The following is a 25,506-nucleotide window of genomic DNA, read 5'->3' as shown; positions in this document are numbered from 1 at the left end:
TACCTCCATTGAAGTTTGAATGTTAAAGGTAAGGGTTAGGGTTTTTGATTCACGGTATGGACGTCCCAAGGACCCCAGATAGCGCTGACTAGGGGAAACCCCTGTCTCCTCCCCTCGCAGGACCCGTCCGCTCGCTAGACCCATAATTCCCCGCGCCAAGACAAGATGGAAGAAAGCAGGGGCCCCAAGACAACAATGTTTTGGCTATAAAACCTAAAAAGAACGAGAAAGGGAAGAAAATACGAACGTTTAATGCAAATAGCGGTCATGTGTAGGTAAATATACATTTCCATTTATTTTGGAGTATTTGTTGAAATTTGTCGAGTTATGTGGAAATGTCAAACGAAAATCGTTTCAACCAGCGAGAGATGCATTCAAAGCCGAGCATCATTGTTTCTCTGTTGCATGGATCATAGTAATGCGGGGTCTCAGTTGGAGCTGCTAGCTCGTTAGCTCTTTCTAGCTGGTATGCACTAATTTGGCTCATAGCATCCGTAGTTACTATTTGCAGAATGCGGTGCAATTTAACTTTAGATCCCAAACAGTACATAATGTATTACTAAATGCAGCGATAATTGCTAGCTATAATTAGCTACAGTTATAACTAGCTAGTTACTGTAGTTTGATAAATATACTCGGAACGCCAGAGATGACCAGAATGTATTTCTCGAGCCTGGTCCCAACCAAGGGCAACAAACCAATCTTCTTTCATAAATGGGTAAATATTATGTGCTCCTCGCGCACCGTGAGCTAATGTCAGTATTTTAGTTTTTATTAAGGTCGTGCGACCTGTAAAGCCATTGAATCCCAGGGTAATGTACTGTAATGTTTTGTCAGTTTGAGATTAACGTTACTTGGATTTAGCTAGCACAACTAGCTAACGTTAACCATTATTATTGAGCCGTCGCCATCTAGGTTCTATTTTCAAACTGTATGAGTCGATTTGTTGTCCCGTGTTATTGTGTTTTAATAGTATTGCATTTATGTGACAGAAGTGTGTTTTGTATCAGCAAAGCTGTCGAGGACATGTAGGTAGCTAACGTAATTCGTTTCATTGTAGCCAGCTAGCTAGTTAACTATGCATCACAAAAGCCCATCCGCTTTCCATGTAATTCGATGTCGCGTAGCCAAATGGTAGGCTAGACTAAACAATACCGTTCAGGATCCAACTGGAATAGTCAGCCAAAGAGCAGTTTTAACGTTATACTACATTATATTACTAAATTCAAGGTGAAATATGGTTTGTTTTAGACTAGTGGGCCGTGTAATTTAATGTTTTTATCACAGGCAGTGACTAAAGCCTGTGGTTCTTATAAATTGTCAAGGGCAGCAAATTCAAGGTGTTCACATCCCGGGTAATACATTTTAATAAATTGTCAACCAGACAGTGTAATTTGAAAGGGAAAACATAGAAGTGCACATTTTACATTGCAGCAACGATTTTTGTTTGGCTGCATGTGATATACAAAATGTCGCACGTAACACGTGATTTGGATAATGTTTCAGAAGTAGCTAGCCTACATTTGATTGGTGATGGCTGGCTACACTATTCTTCACGGACCTAATGTTATGGTGATGTCTAATTGGTATTGGGCGAGCACAAGGTCATTTGAGAGGGTTAGAATCTTGGGCAACATTTTATTATGATGCATTTAGGACCACAATAAGTAAGAGATCATCAACAAGGGGCTGCTAGCGCATCGAGGATAAATCAACTTCCATGTCGTTCATTATTTTCTATAGAACGCATAGAGCCCTGAGTTGATTATTAAGCAATAATGCACGAGGGGGTGTGGTATATTGGCCATACCACACCATACCTTATTGCTATTATAAACTGATTACCAACTTAATTAGAGCAGTAAACATTTATGTCTTGTTAAACCCGTGGTATAGTGCCTGATATACCACGGCTTTCAGCCAATCAGCATTCAGGGCTCGAACCTCCCAGTTTATACCATTGGTATAATTGTTAATTTGTCTGTGGAAATGTGTTTAACATCCACTCAAGTAGCAAGTTTACAAGATAGCTATAGTAGTTGCCTAGGTAACCAAACAGACTCGCTAGTTTAGCTAACCAAACCATCAGCTTGCTATTATGAAAATCGAATTCAGCAATGCCAATAATGTTTTTAATTCGACTTTTGATATCAAAAGCAGGTCAGAAATAGAACAAGTAAGCATGAACTATAGCCTTTGAATTCTACTGTGAGGATGTACCATAATGCATGCTCTATAAAAGCCCTTCCAGCCAATCAGAAATAGGCGTAGGAGGTGTACCTCATAGTGTTTGGAAATAGCCACAGGATGGGTTTTCAATAACATCAATATTGTGACGTTTTTCAATAAATTATACTATTTGTCGCTACTTTAAGTAAATACCTGCAGGCAACTTGTGCAATGCGTTAGATGACGCAGATTGTGTTCTTATTTCACCTGTCAGGTTATTTCACATTTTGAATTACTTAGTTACTTACTTAGTTCCCAAGCACAGTTGAGCCAGTCACGTGTTTGTTTGTAATTATGAACTGGGTGGTTCGAGCCCTGAATGCTGCTCTTATTACGTTGGTAACCAGTTTATAATAGCAATAAGGCACCTCTGGGGTTTGTGGTATATGGCCAATATACCACGGCTAAGGGCTGTATCTAGGCACTCCGTGTTGGGTCTAATGTTGATTGGTTAAAACCGCATTCCAGCCGATGTCTTTTTCACAACTTACTACCGGCTAAATCTATGATGTTAAAATGCCTATTTACTGTGTTCCATCTGACTGCGCAATCCACTCTCATCAGCCCAGCCAGGCATTTTAAAAACTTTATCTCCACTAAATAAAAAGCATCTAAACAGTATCTCACATTTCTTTTAGATTAACGTTTAGTTTTCAACAGCTACGATTTTTTATAAACCTTGCTGTCTGTGTCTGACATTTGTAACATTGTTTCAATATTCAAATTTGATCTCCAGCTGTCCCATAGTAATGAACGTGTCGGGACGAGACAGGCAGGCAGCGTTTCTGACAGTCGAAACCATGAATCAGCTGGCATAATTTTTATGGGTGTATACAAAGAAATGTAAATTGGAAAAAGTGCAGCTAGTTTGCAGTCATTCCAGCTTCCGTTTGAAGTGATTGTGTTCACTGTGTTGTTGACTAGCTCCTCTGAACACCGGTTTTCTGACGAGAGAACACATTTTATATGCCAGGCATAATCGCACCGCATTTGACTGTATCTTGTGGAAGGGTGAACTAGTATGAATAAATTCATCAAAATAGCGGTTTGTGAAAATATGTCAATCATTATTTGAATATGTTACCCCGTTGTATAAAAGTGATAATGCTATTGATGCCGACGTTTGGAAGATAAATTGGCACAGTTTTCCAGCCCTCGGCTTCGTCTCGGGCCTAGGACCCGTGCCAATATATCCTCCAAACACTGGCTTCTCGGGCATTATCACTTAAATAGCACAACAGGAGAAAGCCGGAGCAGATGAGTCCAGCTGTGTATTGACAGGGGTCAAGATTTATATTGAAAGTAGTGTTTTCTTGCTTCAATGGGGTGATCAGGGACGTGCAACTATCGTTTTCCATCACAAATACATTAGTGCAACACATTCAACATAAAATATCTTCCATTTTCATCAGATGACAACAGAAGTACAACACTATTTGGCTGGCAGCCACACAAGTAAATGAGCGTACAATAAAGAAATATGATGACCATGCATAGTTTTTTAATGTTTACGCCTGTTATAGAAATAATGTAGCCAGCTACATTTCCTAATGTTTTGCTAAAAGTTAATCTTGCGTTTTACCAGAGAAAAATAGGCCGGCTACACTGAAAGTACTGGAGCAAAGAAGCTATTCATCAGTTGGAGCGCTGTCTGCTGATAGAATGGCCGTTCATGAACTCTCATCCGAGTATAGAAGTGCATCTGGAGCACAGAAATGGTCTAATGCCGAGCAGAAATTACGATGAAGCATTTTAGGTCTGTGTTTACGAAACGCGGCAAGATATTTGTTGTGCGTTTTAATCTTTTTTTCCTGCGTGAAAAACACAGAATTATGCGTAAACACGACCCCTGGGTTTTTGCTATCTAAAAGTGGCTGAATTAATAAGGTGCCGGGGAAGCATATTGTGTTAGCTATCTGCCGTGTTTGAGAAGGTAAGCCCTTTTGGATGAGTTATTTGTACAGCTGCCATTGCTATCTTGATTTCCTTGTCTTTTTCTCCTCTCTGTTCTCAGCCCGTCTGCTCCTCCCCCCTCTTCTTAGAGCAGGCAGGTCAGTTGCCCTAGCGACTCCAGACTCCACACATCTTGTAGACATGCTGCTGGAGCGCCAGTGCTGCAATTCGCCAAAACTTTGTTAATTTGCACAAAGTCTCATTCACATTCGCCTGTAATGTCCAAACTCAACAACAATGACATTCGGTAGCTCCTGTCTAGATATGTAGAACTTTATGAGCTTGATTACTCGTCTTGGCATATTGTTTGCGCTCGTTAGCATATTTAGCTAGCACCCTCCATTGAGCTTCGCCATATATAGACGCCCAATGGACTTTTTCGCGTTTTTTGGCGCCCACTAAACCGCTTATACCCGAAATCCCGGTGTGAGAGAAGGACGGTATGATGATATGAAAATCTGGATACTGTCCAACCCCAATCAGACTGCAACATAGGGACCGGAGAAACTCTAGTTCATCACTCACCACTTTAGGCTATCAAATGCTACAAAAAGACACATCTTTGCTGTAACATCAATACTAGCTAGCTAAGTATTTCCTTGGTGGATCTGCATTTACAATGTAGTGTGGTTGTTGGTTTAGCTTTCTGTAACTTTGTAGCAAGTATGGTCTGCATGTGTAGGTGCATATTGCGTCAGGATTGCAAGGTGTCCCGTTATCTTTCACAACTGTCCCGTTATCTGGTTTTAATGTACATTTCAGAATGCCCGTCTAACCAATCAGAAATGGGTATTCTACAATGCTGTAGTATAAACATTTGTAATATTTGCATAGACCATGGATAAACAAGTAGTCGCTGAGAGTCGACTCCGAACGACTCGATTCCTCGACTCCTTACCCGTCGTTGTTGCCATTGGCTACTTCCGAGAACAAGCTTTTTTTGCGTCATTCACAGCAAATAAGGAGCTGGGGAGGGGCATAGATAAGTAAGTCGACAACCAGGCAGACAGTCCTAACCATGCGTCGCTATTCAAAAGCTGTATCTTGCCATGCTGTATCTGTCAATTTCTTGGCTTGAAATGTCTGAAGTTCACTAAAGTAGGGGCTATCAATGAGTAGGCTAAGGTATTCTAGACGCAACAGACCGAAGACTGAACACACACATCTTTCATAGCTAAGATAAAGAGCAGGCAAGGGGGAGACAGTCAGTCGTAACCGTGCGCGTAGGCTATATCTTTAATCTGTATCTCGCAATGTCTTATCTTGCAATGCCATGTAAATTCACCAAGAGTATATTAAAGTATAGATTATGCTATTAATGAGTATGGCTAAGCTATTCTACAATGCTCAAGTGGAATTGAAGTTCATCATCGCCAAATGCGTCAATTTAATTAAGCCAAAATGGGCAAAAAAGGCTGTGCCTATATATCTTATTTAATGAATTCCTGGCTGTTGATGTCCTAGGCAATAGATCGCAAAGCAGGGCATCCCTGATTCCCCGCTGTGCAATTGTTTTTGGAATGCGCAAGTTCACTTTCTCATCCATAAATGCATCTCATGTGCAAATACTGTTCAGCAGCTCAAATCAGCAGGATGGGAGGCATTTTTATTGGGGGGGGGGACAATATACTATGAATTGCTAAAATAATGGTTATCACAGTTCCTTAATTTAAATATTATGGGGACATGTATACGTTTGGCAGTCAATCATGAGTTATCAGTGTAGCCTATTATTGTTCTTTCGACCAATCGATTGGTCAATTTTTGTTTTTGCCGTGTACAGTGCCTTTGTATAGCATTCAGGCCCCTTCACTTTTTATGCATCTTGTTACGTTAAAGCCTTATGCTAAAATGGATCAAATTCAACATGTTCCTCATCAATCTACACACAATACCCCATAGTGACAAAGCGAAAACATGTTTTTAGAAAATGTATTACAAATAAAAGAAAAAAACTTATTTACATAAGTATTCAGACCCTTTGCTATGAGACTCGAAATTTAGCTCAGGTGCATCCTGTTTCCATTGATCATCATTGATGTTTCTACAACTTGATTGGAGTCCACCTGTGGTAAATTCAATTGATTGGACATGATTTGGAACGGCGCACACCTGTCTATATAAGGTCCCACAGTTGACCGTGCTTGTCAGAGCAAAAACCAAGCCATATGGTTGAAGGAATTGTCTGTGGAACTCCGAGACAGGATTGATTGTGTCGAGGCACAGATCTGGGGAATGGTACCAAATTCTGCAGCATTGACAGTCCCCAAGAACACAGAGGCCTCCATCATTCTTAAATGGAAGACGTTTGGAACCAACAAGACTCTTCCTGGAGCTGGCTGCCCAACCAAACTGAACAATCAGGGGAGAAGGGAGGTGACCAAGAACCCAATGGCCACTCTGACAACGCTCCAGAGTTCCTCTGTGGAGATGGGAGAACCTTCCAGAAGGACAGCCATCTCTGCAACACTCCACCAATCAGGCCTTTATGGTTGTAGACAGAGGAAAGGGAAAGGCAGATACCTAGTCAGTTGTACAACTGAAATGTGTCTTCCGCATTTAACCCAACCCCTCTGAATCGGAGAGGTTTGGGGGGCTGCCTTAATCGACATCCATGTCTTCGGCACCCAGGGAACAGTGGGTTAACTGCTTTGCTCGGGCAGAACGACAGATGTTTACTTTGTCAGCTCAGGGATTCGATCCAGCAACCTTTCGGTTACTGGCCCAATGCTTTAATGGAAGCCACTCCTCCCTCAGTAAAAGGCACATGCCTCAGTAAAAGGCACCTAAAGGACTCTCAGACCATGAGAAACAAGATTCTCTGGTCTGATGAAACCAAAATAAAACTCTTTGAAATTAATGCTAAGCGTCACGTCTGGAGGAAACCAGGCAGCACTCATCAACAGGTCAATACCATCCCTACGGTGAAGCATGGTGGTGACAGCATCATGCTGTGGGGATGTTTTTCAGCAACGGACTGGGAGACTAGTCACATTAAAGGGATTGATGAACAGAGCAAAGTACAGTGAGATCCTTGATTTTAAAACCTGCTCCAGAGCACTCAGGACCTCAGACAGGGGCGGAGGTTCACCTTCCAACAGGGCAACGACCTTAAGCACACAGCCAAGACAACGCAGGAGAGGCTTCAGGACAAGTCTCTGAATGTCCTTGAGTGGCCCAGCTAGAGCCCGGACTTGAACCCAATCCAACATCTCTGGAGAGACCTGAAAATAGCTGTACAAATTTCTACAGGCCTGTTTTTGCCTTGTCATTATAGGGTAATGTGTGTAGATTGATGTGGGGGAAAACAATTTAATCAATTTTAGAATAAGGCTGTAACAAAATGTAGAGAAAGTCAAGGAGTCTGAATACTTCCCGAATGCAATTGTAATAACAATGAGTTAAAGAAAAAGGAGGGTGTAGGAGCAAGAGCTGCGTGCATATAATCGAACTGTTGACTCGAATGGCGTCAGCCCAAGTCGCATACTCCCTTTAAAGACCTTCGCTTGAAAAACTTGAAAAAACCCACAATAGCACGGTTTATGTCTCTTGAGACACCAGAGCCAGTATACACTTCCTCAAAATAGTCCAAATTAATCTAAGATACCTCAAGAAATCTGCCATTTACTTTTGATGTTTTTTGCAGAGGAGATCTTAGTCGCACAATTTTTCATCTACCATGCGGTATTTCTCAAGTGGAAAAATTAGCATGAAAATGAGTATCGTTGAATGACAAACACTTAATTGAAGAATGCCTACTGTTGACCAATGACCAACGAAGGTCCGTAGACTTCAGCTCCCGAACTTGGGCATACCTCGAGAAAAATGTTTGTGCACAAAATCCTTGCCGAAGACCAAAATGTTGTCACAATATATGCACAAAATGTTTTGGATGGGAGCATGCAGACAACTTAAAGAATCCTCCAAAACTACTAATTCCTATAACTTAGTGTTACACTCATATGTAAGAACATTTTTTGTGAAATGTTTCATTTTGTTAAGGTTGGAAGCAACATGAAAATTTGTTGTGGAAATCTGTTGCAGCTCAAGTTGACTACAAAACCCACAATGCTTTCTCTATTGGCTGGCTAGCTAGCAAATGTAGCGGCTCACAGTAATACCAACTTCAATATCACCATGTGGAGTGGCTAGTTAGCTGTAAAATCACCAACACCATTAATTTAGGAGTCTACAATCTCACCATGTTCAACCTGGAGATCGATGTGCCTCGGAGTGGAGTCTGACATTCGCGACGACACCATGCAATGCACCCTGGACTGAAAAGGCCGACAAATAGGAGAAATGTGTTAGGGCCTCTGTTAAATTACACATTTCTCGAGATAGGAATATAACAAAAACAAAAAGAGAACCTCCTGCGTTATGACATTGGACAGTATTGAAATCTGAGATTTGTATTTTGTATGCAATCTAAAAGTCAAATTACTAACAGTGTAGTGAGAGCGGCGTTATCGCAATGCTACATCATACCAACCGGTTTTCTGCAGGCTTGAACGATAATAGCTTCGGATACACATGAAATGACCCAGGGAATCGATAGTTTCACTCAGATTAACAAAAACAATAACTTTCAAAATGGGTGAATCTTTTTTCTAAGTCACCATATCAAATAGGGATGTAGATCGATACGAAGGTCCGATTGCAGGGGATGTCCACTGTTCGGGTAGTCTAGTGCCTATCTGAAAATTGGTGTGCAGAATGCCTCGTTAAATGCGTTGGGTTTTTCGAGCATTCAGCACCATTTATTAGGCAGGTATTCCATTCAGACTGCCACAGCTGCTGGCCTTGGTCCATTGTTGGGGGTATGCTGCCTGCAGTCAAGAGGTTAAGCTTTGCTTTAGCTTAAGTCGTTTCTTTAATCTTTGTTGACCCGGTGAGAGAGACTTAGCGCGGTTAGTAATGGCCTTGATTTTGCTGCGGCGCTGTGAACCTTATGTGACATTGATATAATAACGCATGTCGCTCCGCTAGTGCTTTGCATGATAGCACTGGACTAGGCAAATTAGTCCCTGGTTTAACAGCATAGTTATTCTTGCCCTCTTTAATCATGGCAATTTGATTTAGCCATAGCCGCCTGGCATTTGGAAATGTAAGCTATCCTACATCGAACATTAGAGCATCATATTGCTTCAAATAAACAAAGAGGCAGGATGTTTAAAAGGTCATCAAAGGAGCCACAGAAGTTTTGCTTGATAACTATAACCCAGCCACTATATCATAGCCTCACTCCATAGAAATAGAATTGCTCATGCATCCTGTTCCAGATAGGCAAAGCCCAATCAATCCAATCAAGTAATTAATGGATGACTGGGGAAATGGAGAACACGCTGACTCCACCTGGGACCAGTCTAGCCCTGAGGTCAGGGTTACAAGATTGCTTTACAAGATTGCAGGCTTGTAGCCTATATCTTCCTCGGAATAACTGTCCTGTTTTATTCTCTCATGCAAAAAGCCACAGGAGAAAACAACTTTTCTATTATATTCTCTCAACTCAAGACATAGACAAATCTGTCAACATGCCCTCAAGCAAGGCAGTTAAAGGGAAATTTCACCAGCACCACCCCAACATCAACATGTGCTAATAGTACATCTCTATTTTTTGTAGTCAAAAAGATGGAGGAAGAGAAGGGTTTCCAATGAAGTCAACCAATGAGTAGGCAATGCCTACTCATTGGTTAAAGTCAATGATGTCATTGGAGACATCTTCCTCTTTTTTTTCCACCCCCAAAAAACATAGAAACATGCCAATTTCACAGGTGGTGCTGGAGATGAAGTTGAACAATTGTGAAATGTCCCTTTAACCCTAATTAATCCTTTACGTTGCTCTGTATAAGAGCGTCTGCTAAATAACAATTGTAAACTGTAAAACTGATAACGTGGTTCTATACTTAGCCTCTTCTCCTCCCTTCTCTTCCAGGACATCCCCACCTGGCCCCATTTAGTGTTTCCCCTTTCTACACGTGCTGACCAACCATGAGTATTATCCAAGACAAGCTAGGCAACGAGTTTCTGCGAGGCAATGGGGGCATGGACCCAAACTTTGCCCCGGGCATGCTCATGTTCAGCCACCTGCCGCCCGTCACCAGCTTCACCCGCCTGGCCTCGCAGTCGGTCATGGGGGGTGACCTGCCCCAGGAGATGATCATGAAGAAGGAGCGCGACTCGCCACCCAACGCCCACGGCTTCCTCCACGGCATGGGCATCAAGCAAGAGCGGATGAGCGAGCTGGACTACCGCATGCCCCTTTATAGCGGAGGTGGCGGGGGAGGAGGAGGGCTGGGTGGCAGCTGTGGCGGAGGGGGCGTGGGGAAGGGCAACGAGATGCTGGAGATGCAGTTTGGTGGAGGCCACCACCACAACCATCAGAACATGCTTCTGCACGACCTCAGCCTCGGCAATGTCCGAATGGGAGAGCCGGTGAGGGACCCATGTTTATTTCTAGAGTTTTAGTGGCTGAAAAGGGGCCTCACTCAATAGATATTTTCTGTAGCGTTATCATGTATGCTTTGGTATGTTTGTCTTTGGTACTGTACGCCCTCTGTGAAGATCAAAATTAGTTATCAGTATAGCACCTATCGCTCCTTTGAGAATATTCACACTGTGTGCATCACATCATAAGCATGTATCTGTCTACACGGCCAACCTCCTCCTCTGCTTTGTCCTCAGATGTCTGGAAGACCAGAGAAAGGGCCGAAAGAGACGTCGGGAAGGAGACGGAAGAGCAACAGTGATGGGGAGGGGAAAGCCAGAAGAAAACGTGGAGAACCCAAGGTAGAGCACATCTCTAGCATTTACATTAATATGCATTTTTAGAATCAAAGCTACCAAAAAGTCGCACGGCAGATCAGGTTTGCTGTGGTCAGGTCATGTTAACAGCAGTTTGTCCCCTCAAACAACATGTTTATACTTTGACGCAATTGCGGTTATTCTGACCTTTCAGAATTGATGTTATTCTGACCTTTCATTCTGTCCCGCGCCCCGCACAGGCCATGATGTTGGACGGCGAGGGGACCGGCCTCTCTCCCAACTCCAAACCGCACATCTGCGAGCACTGCAACGCTGCCTTCCGCAGCTCCTACCACCTCCGCAGACACGTGCTCATCCACACAGGTGAGAGGCTTTCAGTGCTTTCCGCATGGGAATTATTTTGGGGTGGCAGGAGTGTGCACTTTATTTATTTTTTTAGGTCATTCTATTGATCCTAAAGTGAAATCCTTTCGGTAAACAAGACACTGTTCCCGCAAAGTTTTTTATTGCTGATTCTTTCCAGAGATTGCTTTCAAGGTAATCTGGCTGAACTGTTATTTGGCTGAACTATCCCCTTTAGGTTTTCACTCTGTAACTTACCCTAGTGTGTTTGCTTCTTCTGCAGTGTTTATCCAAAAAGTTGAATTTAATGAACTGAGACTTGAATAAAGCCAACTTCTGCTTTCCCCCACTGATAGTCAATTAATGTGGAGAGTGGGTGATTGTATTTTTGATCGCACAGGTGAGAGGCCTTTCCGGTGCAGTCAGTGTAACATGAGCTTTATCCAGAAGTACCTGCTGCAGCGGCACGAAAAGATCCACAGTGGTGAGTCTTGACCCATGACAGCCAGCACTGTGGTCAATTCCATTTCAATTTAGTCAATACAGGAAGTAAATGGAAATTCAGAGACATTTGAAATTCAGTTTACTTCTTGAAAGGAAATTAACCCAACCCTCATGCCTGAATGCCATTTTCTTTGTATGCATGTACAGTACCAGCCAAAAGTTTAGACACCTACTCATTCAAGGGGTTTTCTTTATTTTTATATTTCCTACGTTGTAGAATAATAGTGAAGACATCACAACTATGACATATCACATATGGAATCATGTATTAACCAAAAAAGTGTTAAACAAATCAAAATATATTTTATATTTGAGATTCTTCAAAGTAACCACGCTTTGCCTTGATGACAGCTTTGCACACTCTTGGCATTCTCTCAGCTTCATAAGGAATGCTTTTCCAACTGTCTTAAAGGAGTTACCACATATGCTGAGCACTTGTTGGCTGCTTTTGCTTCACTCTGCGGTCCAACTCATTCCAAACCATCTCAATTAGGTTGAGGTTGGGTGATTGTGGAGGCCCGGTCATCTGATGCAGGACTTCATCACTCTCCTTGGTCAAATAGCCCTTACACAGCCTGGAGGTGTGTTTTGGGTCATTGTCCTGTTGAAAAACAAATGATTGTCCCACTAGGCACAAACCAGATTGGATGGCGTATAGCTGCAGAATGCTGTGGTAGCCATGCTGGTTAAGTGTGCCTTTTAATTCTAAATAAATCACTGACCGTGTCACCGGCAAAGCACCCCCACACCATCACACCACCTCCATGCTTCATGGTGGGAACCACACGTTAAAATCATCCGTTCACCTACTCAGCGTCTCACAAAGACACGGCGGTTGGAACCAAAAATCTCAAATTTAACTCATCAGACCAAAGAACAGATTTCCACCGGTCTAATGTCCATTGCCAATGTTTCTTGGCCCAATCAAGTCTCTTCTTCTTATTGGTGTCCTTTAATAGTGGTTTCTTTACAGCAATTTGACCATGAAGGCCTGATTCACACAGTCTCCTCTGAACAGTTGATGTTGAGATGTGTCTGTTACTTGAACTCTGTGAAGCATTTATTTGGACTGCAATCTGAGGCTGGTAACTCTAATGAACTTATCCTCTGCAGCAGAGGTAACTCTGGGTCTTTCTTTCCTGTGGCGGTCCTCGTGAGAGCCAGTTTCGTCATAGCGCTTGGTGGTTTTTGCGACTGCACCTGAAGAAACTTTCAAAGTTCCTGAAATTTTCCGGATTATCTGATCTTCATATCTTAAACTAATGGACTGTTTCTTTTTGCTTATTTGAGCTGTTCTTTCCATACTATGGACTTAGCCCTATTTGGTAAAAGACTATCTTCTGTATACCAACCCTACCATGTCACAACACAACTGATTGGCTCAAACGCGTTAAGAAGGAAAGAAATTCCACAAATTAACCTTTAACAAGGCATACCTGTTAATTGAAATGCATTCAAGGTGACAACCTCATGAAGCTGGTTGAGAGAATGCCAAGAGTGTGCAAAGCTGTAATCAAGGCAAGGTGGCTACTTTGAAGAATCTCAAAATATAAAATATATTTTGTTTTGTTTAACACCTTTTTGGTTACTACATAATTTCATATATGTTATTTCAGAGTTTTGATGTTTTCACTATTATTCTACAATGTAGAAAATGGTACAAATTTAGGAAAATCCCTTGAATGAGGAGGTGCGTCCAAACTTGACTGGTAGTGTGTCTGTATCTACATACACACACTCAGTGCATTTCAAAAGTATTCAGACCCCTTAACTTTTTCCTTATTTTGTTATGTTACAGCCTTATTCTAAAATTGATTAAATCGTTCCCCCCCCATCAATCTACACACAATTATCCCATAATGACAAATAATATTTCGCAAATGTATAAAAAATAAACAACTGAAATCGCATTTACGTTAGTATTCAGAGCCTTTACTCCTTACTTTGGCAGTGATTACATCTAGTCTTCTTGGGTATGTCGCTACAGGCTTGGCACACTTGTATTTGGAGAGTTTCTCCTGTTCTTGAGAGGATCGGCAGACAAGCTCTGTCAGCTTGGTTGGGGAATGTCGCAGCACAGCTATTTTCACGTCTCTCCAGAGATGTTGGATCAGGTTCTAGTCCAGACTCTGGCTGTGCCTCTCAAGGACATCGAGACTTGTTCCGAGGCCACTCTTGCGTTGTCTTGGCTGTGTGCTTACGGTCATTGTCTTGTTGGAAGCTGAACCTTCGCCCCATTCTGAGGTCCTGGAGCAGGTTATCATCAAACATCTCTCTCTGTACTTTGCTCCTTTCATCTTTCCCTTAATCATGACTAGTCTCCCAGTCCCTCCCCCTGTAAAAAAAAAAGCCCCACAGCATGATGCTGCCACCATCATGCTTCACCTTAGGGATGGTGCCTGGTTTCCATTAGATGTGAAACTTGGTATTCAGGTCAAAGAGTTAAATCTTGGTTTCATCAGACCAGAGAATCTTGTTCCTCATGGTCTGAGTCCTTTGGGTGCGTTTTGGCAAACTCCAAGCGGGCTGTGCCTTTTACTGAGGAGGGGCTTCTGTCATGTTGGTTTCAAACTTCCATTTAAGAATGATGGAGGCCACTCTGTTCTTGGAGACCTTCAATGCTGCAGAAATGTTTTGGTACCCTTCCCCCAGATCTGTGCCTTGACACAATCCTGTCTCGGAGCACTACGGACAATTCCTTCGACCTCATGGCTTGGTTTTTGCTCTGACATGCACTGTCAATTGTGGGACCTTTTATATAGACAGGTGTGCTTTTCCAAATCATGTCCAATTGAATTTAGCACATGTGGACTCCAAGGACACCACATCACCATAGTACCCTCCAAGCTCATCATTAAGCTTAAGGCCCTGGGTCTGTACCCTGCCTTGCAATTGGTACCTGGACTTTCTGACGGGCTGCCCCCAGGTGGTGAAGGTAGGATACATCGAGTCAAGACCGAGAGGAGGTGAGGGCACTCGGAGTGTGGTGTCAGGAAAACAACCTCTCACTCAACGTCAACAAAATAAAGGAGATGATCGTGGACTTCAGAAAACAGCAGAGGGAGCACCCCCCCATCCACATCGACGGGACAGTAGTGAAGGTGGAAAGCTTCAAGTTCCAAACAAACTGAAATGGTCCACCCACGCAGACCGTGTGGTGAAGAAGGCGCAACCGCGTAAACAGAGCCTCTTCAACCTCAGGAGGCTGAAGAAATTTGACTTGGCACCTAAAACCTCACAAACTTTTACAGATACACAACTGAGAGTATCCTATCGGGCTTTATCACCGCCTGGTAAGGCAACTGCACCGCCATCAACCGCAGGGCTCTCCAGAGGATTTTGCAAGTCTGCACAATGCATCACCGAGGGCAAACTACCTGCACTCCAGGACACCTACAGTAGCTAATGTCACAGGAAGGCCAAAAAGATCATCATGGACAACAACCACCGAGCCACTGCCTGTTCACCCTTCTACCATCCAGAAGGCGAGGTCAGTACAGGTGCATCAAAGCTGGGACCGACCGAGAAGCTGTTTTTCAGTCTTCCATCTCTAGGCCATCAGACTGTTAAACAGCCATCACTAACACAGAGAGGCTGCTGCCTACATAGACTCAATCATTGGCCACTTTAATAAATGGATCACTAGTCACTTTAAATAATGTCACTTTAATAATGTTTACATATCTTACATTACTCATCTATTATGTTTATACTCTATTTTATAGTATCTATTGCATCTTGCCTATGCCGCTCGGCCATCGCGCATCCATATATTTATATGTACATTTTCTTATACCATCCCTTTACAGTTGTGTGTGTGTGTATATATATATATATATGTATGTATATATGTATGTATGTATATATATATATATATATATATATATATATATATATATATATATATATATATATATATATATATATATATATATATATATGATAGTTGTTGTGGAATTGTTAGATTACTTGTTAGTTCCTACAGTGCAGTACTATCTATCAGCACAAGCATTCCGCTACACTCGCATTAACATCTGCTAATCAAGTTGTAGGACCATCTCAAGATGATCAAAGAAAACAGGATGCACCTGAGCTCAATTTTGATTCTCATAGCAAAGAATCTGAATACTTGTGTAAATAAGGTATTTCGTTTTTTAAATATATTTTTTTATACATTTGCCAAAACATATAACCCTGTTTTCACTTTGTCAGTATGGGGTATTGTGTGTAGATTGAGGGAAATGCATTTCATCCATTTTAGAATAAGGCTGTAACGTTACAAAATGTGGGAAGTCAAGGGGTCTGAATAGTTTCTGTGTGTGCACGCGCACAAAAGTTTAGACAACTACTCATTCAAGGGTTATATTTTATTTTTACTATTTTCTACATTGTAGAATACTAGTATCCAATACATGTAGTATCCAAAGAATATATATTTGAGATTCTTCAAAGTAGCCACCCTTTGCCTTGATGACAGCTTTGCACACTCTTGGCATTCTTTCAACCAGCTTCATGAGTTAGTCACCTTCAATGCATTTCAATTAATAAGTGTATCTTGTTAATTTGTGGAATTTCTTTCTTTCCTTAATGCTTTTGAGCCAGTCAGTTGTGTTGTGACAAGGTAGGGGTGGTATACAGAAGATAGCCCTATTTGGTAAAATACCAAGTCCATATTATGGCAAGAACAGCTCAAATAAGCAAAGAGAAACAACAATTTGGTTCTGTGTCAATGTTGTCCCATTCTTTTCTTAGGAGAGAAGCCCTTCAGCTGTGACCAGTGTAACATGTGCTTCATCCAGAAGTACCACATGGAGCGACACAAGAGGACCCACAGCGGAGAGAAGCCATACAGATGTGACACCTGCCAACAGGTCAGTCAGTCACAAGGGTAATAACTAGGTTTTACCCCCAAAGCAGAACAGATTTTTGATTGGCAACCGACCTGTGTTCAAATTAGTATTTCAAATACTTTCAAACACATTTCGATGTAAGTATTTTTTTTAAATGTATTTATTTAAGTATTTTCAAGTACAAATATGTAGCCTTTAACACTCACAACGGGTTGAAAATGGCAGATTTTGGTTACTGATAAGCTCCTAAAATGGAACACAGTAAGCTGTACATGACGTCAGAGTTCAGGGTCTCCGCCTTTTCAGCTCTGTATGGGATTCAACTAACAGCCTTTCTAAACTTGAGCACTACTCGCAACAAGAATATGCCCCCAACCCTCCCGCTAATTGGGCTCCTTTTGCAAATGTTTTGTCTGAGTGAGGGCAATGCTGTAAATCAATGTGTTCTGAGACGTTGACAATTATATTTTGATGTCATGAAAGCAAACAACACATCCGTGAGTCCAAATGCGCACTTCACATTTCCGCATTATAAAACTTGTCATTTGTATATCAACGTTTATGATCGCTTTGTTTGATGTACAGTTACGAGGATGACATGGCGTCATACCCTGGGTTCTTCTGAACAGAATGAGCCCATGTTGGTCATATTGTAAAGAGAATGATCATTTGAACAAGCACCCAAATGCACTCATGACCCTATTCTATGCGCAACAGAAATACGATGTGTCTCTGAAGTTCTTTGTGAAAGTCTAGCACTGTAAGATCATATTTTAGAACTTAGCTAGTAGCGATAGTCATTTGACATTTTTTGTGTTTGAGTACTCAAGTGACAAAAATAGCATTTTTTTTTTTTAAAGGGCCCACACTGGGGGGGGGGGGGGGGGATTATCTATATGCCAACAGTGCGCAACAATGTCTAATTTATTACCATTACAGATAACGAATCCTAATTGCTAAATTGCCTCACTCTTGAGTGTACAAAGCATTAGGAACACCTGGTCTTTCCATGACAGACTGACCAGGTGAAGCTATGATCCCTTATTGATGTAATTAAATTAATTAAATCCACTTCAATCAGTGTAGATGAAGGGGAGGAGACGTTAAATAAGGATTTTTCATCCTTGAGACAATTGAGACATGGATTGTTTATGTGTGCCATTCAGAGGGTGAATGGGCAAGACAAAATATTTGATTGCCTGTGAACGGGTATGGTAGTAGGTGCCAATCACACCGGTTTGAGAGTTTTAGGAACCACAACACTCCCGGTTTTTCACGCTCAACAGTTTCCTGTGTGTATCAAGAATGGTCCACCACCCAAAGAACATCCAGCCAACTTGACACAACTATGGGAAACATTGGAGTCAACATTGGCCAAAATCCCTGTGGAACGCTTTCGACACCTTGTAGTCATGCCCCAATGAATTGAGGTTAAAAGGGGGCGCAACTCAATAAAAAAGGTGTTCCTAATGTTTTGTACAGTCAAGAAAATGGGAAATAAAGTGCCATTTAAAATTCACTTATTGAAACCGTAATATCAACCGGTTACATTATGCAACACGATCTTCAAAAAGGTAGTAACCTCAGTGTCGCTTGCTTGTAGAAGCCAATGGCTGTGCAATGGCATAGTCTTGTTTTGTTAATTTAGTAGACAATACCCTCTTATTTCCCGAGCCCATATCGCAGTCAAGACCCATGTATTTTATAGTAAAAAAACATGATGTAATATAACAGAACAAAATAGAACGGAATAGTGCGAAGTGATGCGCATCTCGTGTCTGGAACAGTTATTCTCGAAGAGTGATTATTTGAAACTGGGCTCAATTTGGCGAGTTCAAAGACCACGTCTTTCTGGGTTACAAACAAATGTCTTTTCAATATACCGTTGTTCGATTTGGCCTTTTGGAATTTTCTAAATGGAATAACAATTACACTTTGAACTGGGGGGGATGACATATGCTTGAGTAGGCCTAGGGATAATGATTCTGATGAATATACGCTCTTTGTCAAACTAATGTTTTTGTTTAGGGGGTTATAGCTTAGGCTAACCAATTCTAAATGGTACTAGCAGTTCGCAAAGTAGGGTCCCCGCAGTCATAAACCCTGGCTTTTTGTACGATTTCTCTTCAAATGTGATTTTACATCTAATCTTAACCACATTGTTAAACTTATGCCTAACCTTAAATGAAGAGCAAAAATGTAATTTTAGTTTTGTATTTTTACAATATAGGCCATTTTGACTTTGTGGCTGTGGTAACTAGTGACAATTTCAATTATTCCAAAAATGCAGCTCATTGTTGGGACACACATTTCCTTACAAAATGGACTGGTTGATTGAAGAATGTGGCTACTTGGAGACACCAGTTAGACCTCTCACTCAAACCCTTGTCGTTTTTTTTTGCTGCACCTAACCCCAAGTCTCATGAATATTCTTACTATGTTACTGAATGTACCCAGTGTTATTTCAGATTTATTTAATTGACAAATACTGCAAAAAGTACAGTAAATGTAAAATGCACATGAAATCAAGTGTAATGTTTGGATTCAGTCTTGAAGTCAGGTCAGGTGAACTGTTGTGTATTTCCAAAGTGGTCCCTTTCATTTGCTACCATGATTATACATATGCTTCTCATATTTCTTCTGTTAGTGTTTCTATTCGCATATTTCATCCGGTAAAAACATTTCAAATTTGTCCCTGTCCATATACGGTAGGCCAATTCCCGTAACTGTAAAGGTTTAAGTACTAAATGCACTTGAACCAAGGTCTGCTTGGTCCTAGGTGTATTTGATATAATGTATTTGGAAGTAAGTATTTGAAAATAGTTTTGTCCATTTATAGGAATTTTCTTGAAAATACTATGTCAAATAGAAGTAGCTGATTTGGCCACATTATTTGAAAATACTTAAAAATACAAATTTTCTATGTATTTTAGTAACATACTTGAATATGCATTTATTTGAACCCAGGTCCGATTGAAAATAGTTATTGATGTCAGTTCTTGATGTTAGACTGTTTGCAGTTTATCTCAATCTAGAATGTGTTTGCTCAAAATATCATGCGTGTTCCACACTGTTGGATGCTTGCTACGTGCTCTGTCATCAGACGTTTCAAACCATAACGCTTGGTCAAGAGCACTTTGGGTGCATCTAACAGTGGGCCGATGCATTTTGCTGTCGTTGAGCCATTTGCTCAATCCAGTGACTAGAAAGTGTTCAAATACTCTGCATCTCCTCCCCCTGTTCCCCTGTAGTTTTTCTCGAGGACGGATCGGTTACTGAAGCACAAGCGGACCTGCGGAGAAGCCATAAAGAAGGGCCCGGACCCCAGCATGTTGGAGCTTGCCCACGGGGACATGGGCCAGGGCAACTACTCACTCACTCAGGGAAACGCTACCGCCACCTCTGCATGCAAGAGGGGCAAGTCCAAAAACGCAGGCGAGGGCGGTGATCGTAAGCGTAAGAAGGCTGCTGCCACCACCGCGTCGTCCGGGGGCCTGCAGGACTACGGCATGGAGTGTTCCGACCCCAGCCTGCAGGGCCGCACACCAAAGCTGGTGTTCAAGAAGGCTAAGAAGGGCCTCGTCCCCATGGAGGACGGGGGGCAGAAGCTGCTGTCTCAGAAGCAGGGCTCCATGGAGCTGGCGGGGGGCTCAGGGCTAGATGCCATGGTCCTCATCCAGGGCTCCTCCAGCGGAGGCGCAAAACGAGGCCCATCAGCCACAAGCAACAACTACGACGACGCCATGCAGTTTGTGAAGAAGCGGCGCTACCTCCAACACGTGGCCAACAACGACTACGCGGCACCCTCCCTCCACATGGGCCCGCCCCATGCCAGCAGCGTGATCCAAGGCTCGCTGGGACACCTCAACGAGCCCACCCTCACCATGCTGGACACCTCGCCCCTGGACCTCAAGCATCACGACAAGTCGGTCATCCCGGACGAAGTGCTCCAGAGCCTGCTGGACCACTACAGCCACAAGTCGGATGGCACGCACCACCACCACCACGATGTGACCTTTGACCTCTCGGACCACAGTGGTCCGCACCACGTGACACTGCAGCCGGCGGCCCCTGTCACCCCAGAGCTAGACGGCGACTCGCCCAACGGCGGCGACAAGCAGGTGGTCATGAGTGAGTACTCCAAGTTTCTTCTGCAGGCCCTGGAGCGCACCAGCCACAGCGGGCCCTTCCCCACGTTGGGACCCAGCGGGCCCTTCCCTTTGCTCTCCAGCCCTACGGGGCCCCTCTTCTCCGATAAACATGTCTACACTACGTCTCCGCTGGAGTGCGGCTACCCGCCCGCCGACTCCTCGCCACTGCCCATCCCCTCCATCTCTTCTTCTTCCTCCTCCTTGTCTTCCTCTAAGTCACACTACAGCATGGTGGTGGGCTCCCCCTCCCAGCCAGCCTTCCACCTCAGCGGCCTGGAGGCGGCTGGCCACCAGCAGCTCATCCCCTCTCAGGAGCTCACCGAGCAGCTGGAGAAGCAGCACCACTCCCCCACGTTCCAGCTCACGCCCCAGGAGCTGACGGCCGCCGGTGGAGCCCCCAAGGAGCAGGGGGCCAAGGGCAACGGGGGAAACGGCAGCTACTCCGACCTGGACACGCCCAAGGAAATGGACCTGCGGGCCACCTACCAGATCGAGAACTTCGCCCAGGCCTTCGGTTCCCAATTTAAGTCGGGCCGCCGCACCCCGCTGGGCTACAGCACTGGGGCCGAGGTCGACCACAGAATACGAACTCCCGTGTCAGAATTCTCAGGGTATACCAGTTTGTTAGCTGACGTCAGCGAGCCAGTAAGTACAGGATCGAAAACCCCAACAAGCCAAAGTTTCAGGTAAGGGTTAAAACGAGGTGAACCTAGTTGCGGGTCTTGTGTTTTTCTTTGTGTCCCTATACCCCTCTACATTTTGTTCTTGTAGCGAGGTCAATTTTTTTTTTTAACACTGCCATTAAATGTTGATAATGAGAACTCTACCAGGGGAAGGTCTTCAAGGCCTCAAATGCAATTTTTTATATTCCTTTAAAAAAAATCTGTATTTTGTCTTTATTTTGTTAGCGTAGTTGGTATGATTTGAACGTAAACGTAGATTTTAATGTAATTTAAAATGAAAAATTAGGGGTTAGCTAAGCTTGATGATTTTTCTTTGAACTCTTGTTTTACCAATCATCATACAGTTGTAAAGTAATAATGAATGATGTTAATAATTTCAATAATAATACGTTTGTGGCAGGGAAAGGCCCAGAATTCAAATGGCAAAAAAAGTTATATATTGTCTGTTACTAGAATCGTATTACTCAGGTATTAAGGCAAAATTGTGTAATAAGGAGAACTTTGTATTATGAGATGCAATTCGCACACTTTTTTAAGTGTACTTTGAAACTACAAAGCTTTGTTACTATTTATCCCTCGAGGAGCGGGGGAACAAAAAGACAAACAAATTCAGCGGATCTTCCTGTTCAGTTTTCTTCGCCATTGAACAACCCTTTCCTCTACGTGTAGCTGTGTAGAGATTACGGTACTTCTGTGTCAATGTGAAAATGACCGTTCCCATTTCCCTCCGTAAAGGGCCACATGTAAATCACACGCTAACACGGATATTTATACACTCAAGAACTCATAGTGCACACAGTCCAGGCTCAACGGAAAGAGGTTTCAGTCCGCAAACCTTTTTTGTTTTATATACAGTGTCAAGTGATATTTGTCTAGCCATGCACGTTTTGGATGGCCCCTTCAGTGGCCCATGACAAGGAAATGTGCTGGCCCCGTTGGCGACGTTTCAACAGCTGTTGTCGCTCATTTCTTACTGGGTTCCACTCCACTCCTGGCTGTTAACGTTCTTTTTTTTGTCAGTGGAAATCAAACAAGCACTTTGAAAAACAAAATTGTGATTGAAAACTGAAAACATCCCAACTCAATTAAGGATGTGCAAAACCAAGTGATTATTTTTTTTTAATTAGTAGAGGAGAGAACTGTGAACGGGGGTGGGTGGGATAGGGTGGTTTGTTGTTCTGTAGGGAGGGTTAGACTGGGGTTGAATAGATGTGTTTTTTTGACGGTTTGGTCAAGGGGAAGGGTTGTACAAATGATTTCCCATTACTGTATGTAACCCAATGTTCTGAGAGACCTCTGTATTGATACCGAACAAAAATATAAACAACATGCAACAATTTCGAAGATTTGACTGAGTTACAGTTCATATAAGGAAATAAGTCAATTGAAATGTATTCATTAGGCCCTAATCTATGGATTTCACATGACTGGGCAGGGGTACAGTTATGGGTGGGCATAGGCCCACCTACTGGGGAGCCAGGCCCAGCCAATCAGAATGAGTTTTTCCCCACAGAAGGGCTTTATTATTTTGGGTTCCCGAGTGGCGCAGTGGTGTAAGACACTGCATCTCAGTGCAAGAGGTGTCACTGCAGTACCTGGTGATTGGGAGTCTCATAGGGTGGCGCATAATTGGCCCAGCGTCACCCAGAGTAGGCAGTCATTGTAAATAAAAATTTGTTCTTAACTGACTTGCCTGGTTAAAGGTTAAATACATAAAAAAAATATATTACATTAAATACCAAAATACTGCTCAGCACAAATTAAAGAATTAAGCTTTTTGTGCGTATGGAACATTTCTGGGATTTATTATTTCAGGTCAGGAAACGTGGGACCAACACGTTGCGTTTTATATTTTTGTTCGGTGTAAGTTGTTTCGAGAGGGGGCAGATAATATGCTGCAACACTTATTTCTTTTTTCTTTTGTATGCCCACTGATGTACTAAGACTCTACTGGATGCAAAAATCAAACTATTTTCCCTTTATTTATTTGTTTTTATTTTTGCAGGACATTTTTGAAGTGCAAGTATTCACTGTACATCAATCTGTCTGTACCCTATGAAATCAGGCCTGATACATAAAAATTACCTCACACATACAGGCTCAATGTTATGGTGTTGTGTGTATATATATATCTCCCACAAAAAGGCAGTCCTTCAAACTTTGCAAGAATAAACAATGGCCTTCTTTGTCTTCCGCAGCTCAAGCCATTCTCTCCCGGCAGTCAGGGTTGATATTTAGTTAATTTCCTGTGTGCCCCCTCCCCACCCCCACCACAGCTGATAGACTTTAAAGCTGCTCAGATCACAGGGAACAAAAGAATGACTGACTGGCCACTTCACTCCAAAACACACACTATGCTTTTAAAGAAAGATGGAGAGACGGATGAGAAATTAAAAGATAGGTTTGACTTAAGTGGTGTCCAAAATTGACAACCTTGATAAAGATTAATAAAAGTGACTGTAAAATACTGAGCTAATATTGTATTCTCAAACAAATGGGGAAAATATATTAGATTATGCTTCAGTGCCATTATCCTCTGAAGGTGAGGTATTGAAAACAGGGGCATCGATAATTTTGACCCCCACCTTCGTTCTGAGCAATTGTATAAAATAATGTATTTTCCCCAGCATGCAATATAGCTCAGTATTGGAATTATTTTATACAGCAATTTTTGCTCATTTGTCAAGTGTGTTTTTCAGAGATCAATGTACCTCATATCACTGAAGCGTCAGAAAACAGGGACACTTTTCATGTATGTAGTGGAAATACTTGTAGTATAGGTTCAACATTTGTATAATCATGTAACAATGCCTGTGTTTACAATTATAGAAGAGCAATTGACTCGTTGAATTGCAAAATGTATTTGTTTTGTCTAAAGCCTTCACGCCAAGCAGTGTTGCATTCTAGATGCCTCATAGAAACTTTAATTTCTCATGTTATATCCCTTATTTTTGTTACTCGCCATAAATGTGTTGATATGATCTCTAGAAGGATATTGTTTACAAAAATGTACAAAAACACTAAAAATGTATGTTAATTTTTTGTTTTTGTTTCTACCGATATGCATGATATGTTTTTATGGCTTTTTTCTGATCGTCACCACAACACCAAATTTTGTAGCAGATGCCTCCCCATCCCTGTCTTATTTGTTCAAGACCCTTGTGATATGATTTCCAGGGCTGTACCTGTTATTGAATCTATAAAATGATTAGAGAAGCCAATAAAAACATTTTTGGTAATAAAACAAAATGCCTGTGCAGACTGGACTTGATTGTGAGAGTGAAGTCCTCAACACGTCAACAATTCTTTTTTGTAAGGGTTTGAACCACAGTAAAGACAGGCAAGAGCTCACATTTCGATTTTTGGATTGACTCACAATTATATTTTGGATTTGAATTACAGGGGGGGCTACGGGAGCAAAATAATGGAAATCTCGAAGTTAGTGTAATTTGAACCATGTTATGTTCTATTGTAATTCTTTAAAATCTTCCTGATATGATTATTCTTTAAAATCATATTTTAAAATGCTCTTATCAATGCTCTCAATTCAAAGCGGACCCTAACACCGGTACTGACTGCTAAGTGACCTGGCATAGGGAGGATCTCAATTGCATATCCTCTTCCGCTCTCCTCTCCTCCTTCTCAAAACCCTTTAGAGATACATCTGGCTTTCTCATCCAATGGGTTTTGAGAGAGGCGAGGAGGCGAGGAGTATGCTAATGAGATTCTCCCATAGTCTTTCTCGACCACACTCGGTCATTCATTTAGTTACCATTTTGTTCCTCAACACACAACCGTGTGTACCCAACCTTTAGTTGGTCAAGGTAGCCTAGCGGTTAAGTGTTGCACAAGTAACCGAAAGGTTGCTGGTTTGAATCCCTGAGGAAACTAGGTGAAAAATCTGTGCCCTTGAGCAAGGCACTTAACATCTGCTAGATGACAATACATTTTTTTCCCATGTCTTATGTTTTGGTAATAATTTACATTAAGGTGCCCTTTAAAGGTGTAAATGGTTAATAAGTAGTTAGA

The 25,506-nt window shown here is 42.2% G+C and overlaps 1 protein-coding gene across 4 annotated transcripts; it reads left to right on the top strand.

Annotated features, from left to right (window-relative positions):
- The first annotated feature begins 140 nt into the window (after nucleotides 1-140).
- On the top strand, nucleotides 141-24,726 carry znf281b (zinc finger protein 281b). 4 transcript variants are annotated; one of them, XM_055921970.1, is made up of 7 exons: nucleotides 141-271; nucleotides 10,118-10,617; nucleotides 10,867-10,971; nucleotides 11,187-11,310; nucleotides 11,681-11,773; nucleotides 16,546-16,664; nucleotides 19,895-24,726. In XM_055921970.1, the coding sequence occupies exons 2-7, from the start codon at nucleotides 10,174-10,176 to the stop codon at nucleotides 21,482-21,484; spliced, it is 2,475 nt and encodes an 824-aa protein (XP_055777945.1). In that variant the 5' UTR covers nucleotides 141-271; nucleotides 10,118-10,173; the 3' UTR covers nucleotides 21,485-24,726. The 4 variants fall into 4 exon arrangements, with proteins under 4 accessions (XP_055777945.1, XP_055777953.1, XP_055777941.1 ...); XM_055921978.1 differs by having other exon boundaries at nucleotides 141-275; nucleotides 11,690-11,773; XM_055921966.1 differs by having other exon boundaries at nucleotides 141-275.
- Nucleotides 24,727-25,506: the final 780 nt, after the last annotated feature.

Source organism: Salvelinus fontinalis, chromosome 1 (assembly GCF_029448725.1).
Source record: "Salvelinus fontinalis isolate EN_2023a chromosome 1, ASM2944872v1, whole genome shotgun sequence".
Classification (NCBI taxonomy): Eukaryota; Metazoa; Chordata; class Actinopteri; order Salmoniformes; family Salmonidae; genus Salvelinus; species Salvelinus fontinalis.
This window is presented reverse-complemented; position numbering and strand designations above follow the sequence as displayed.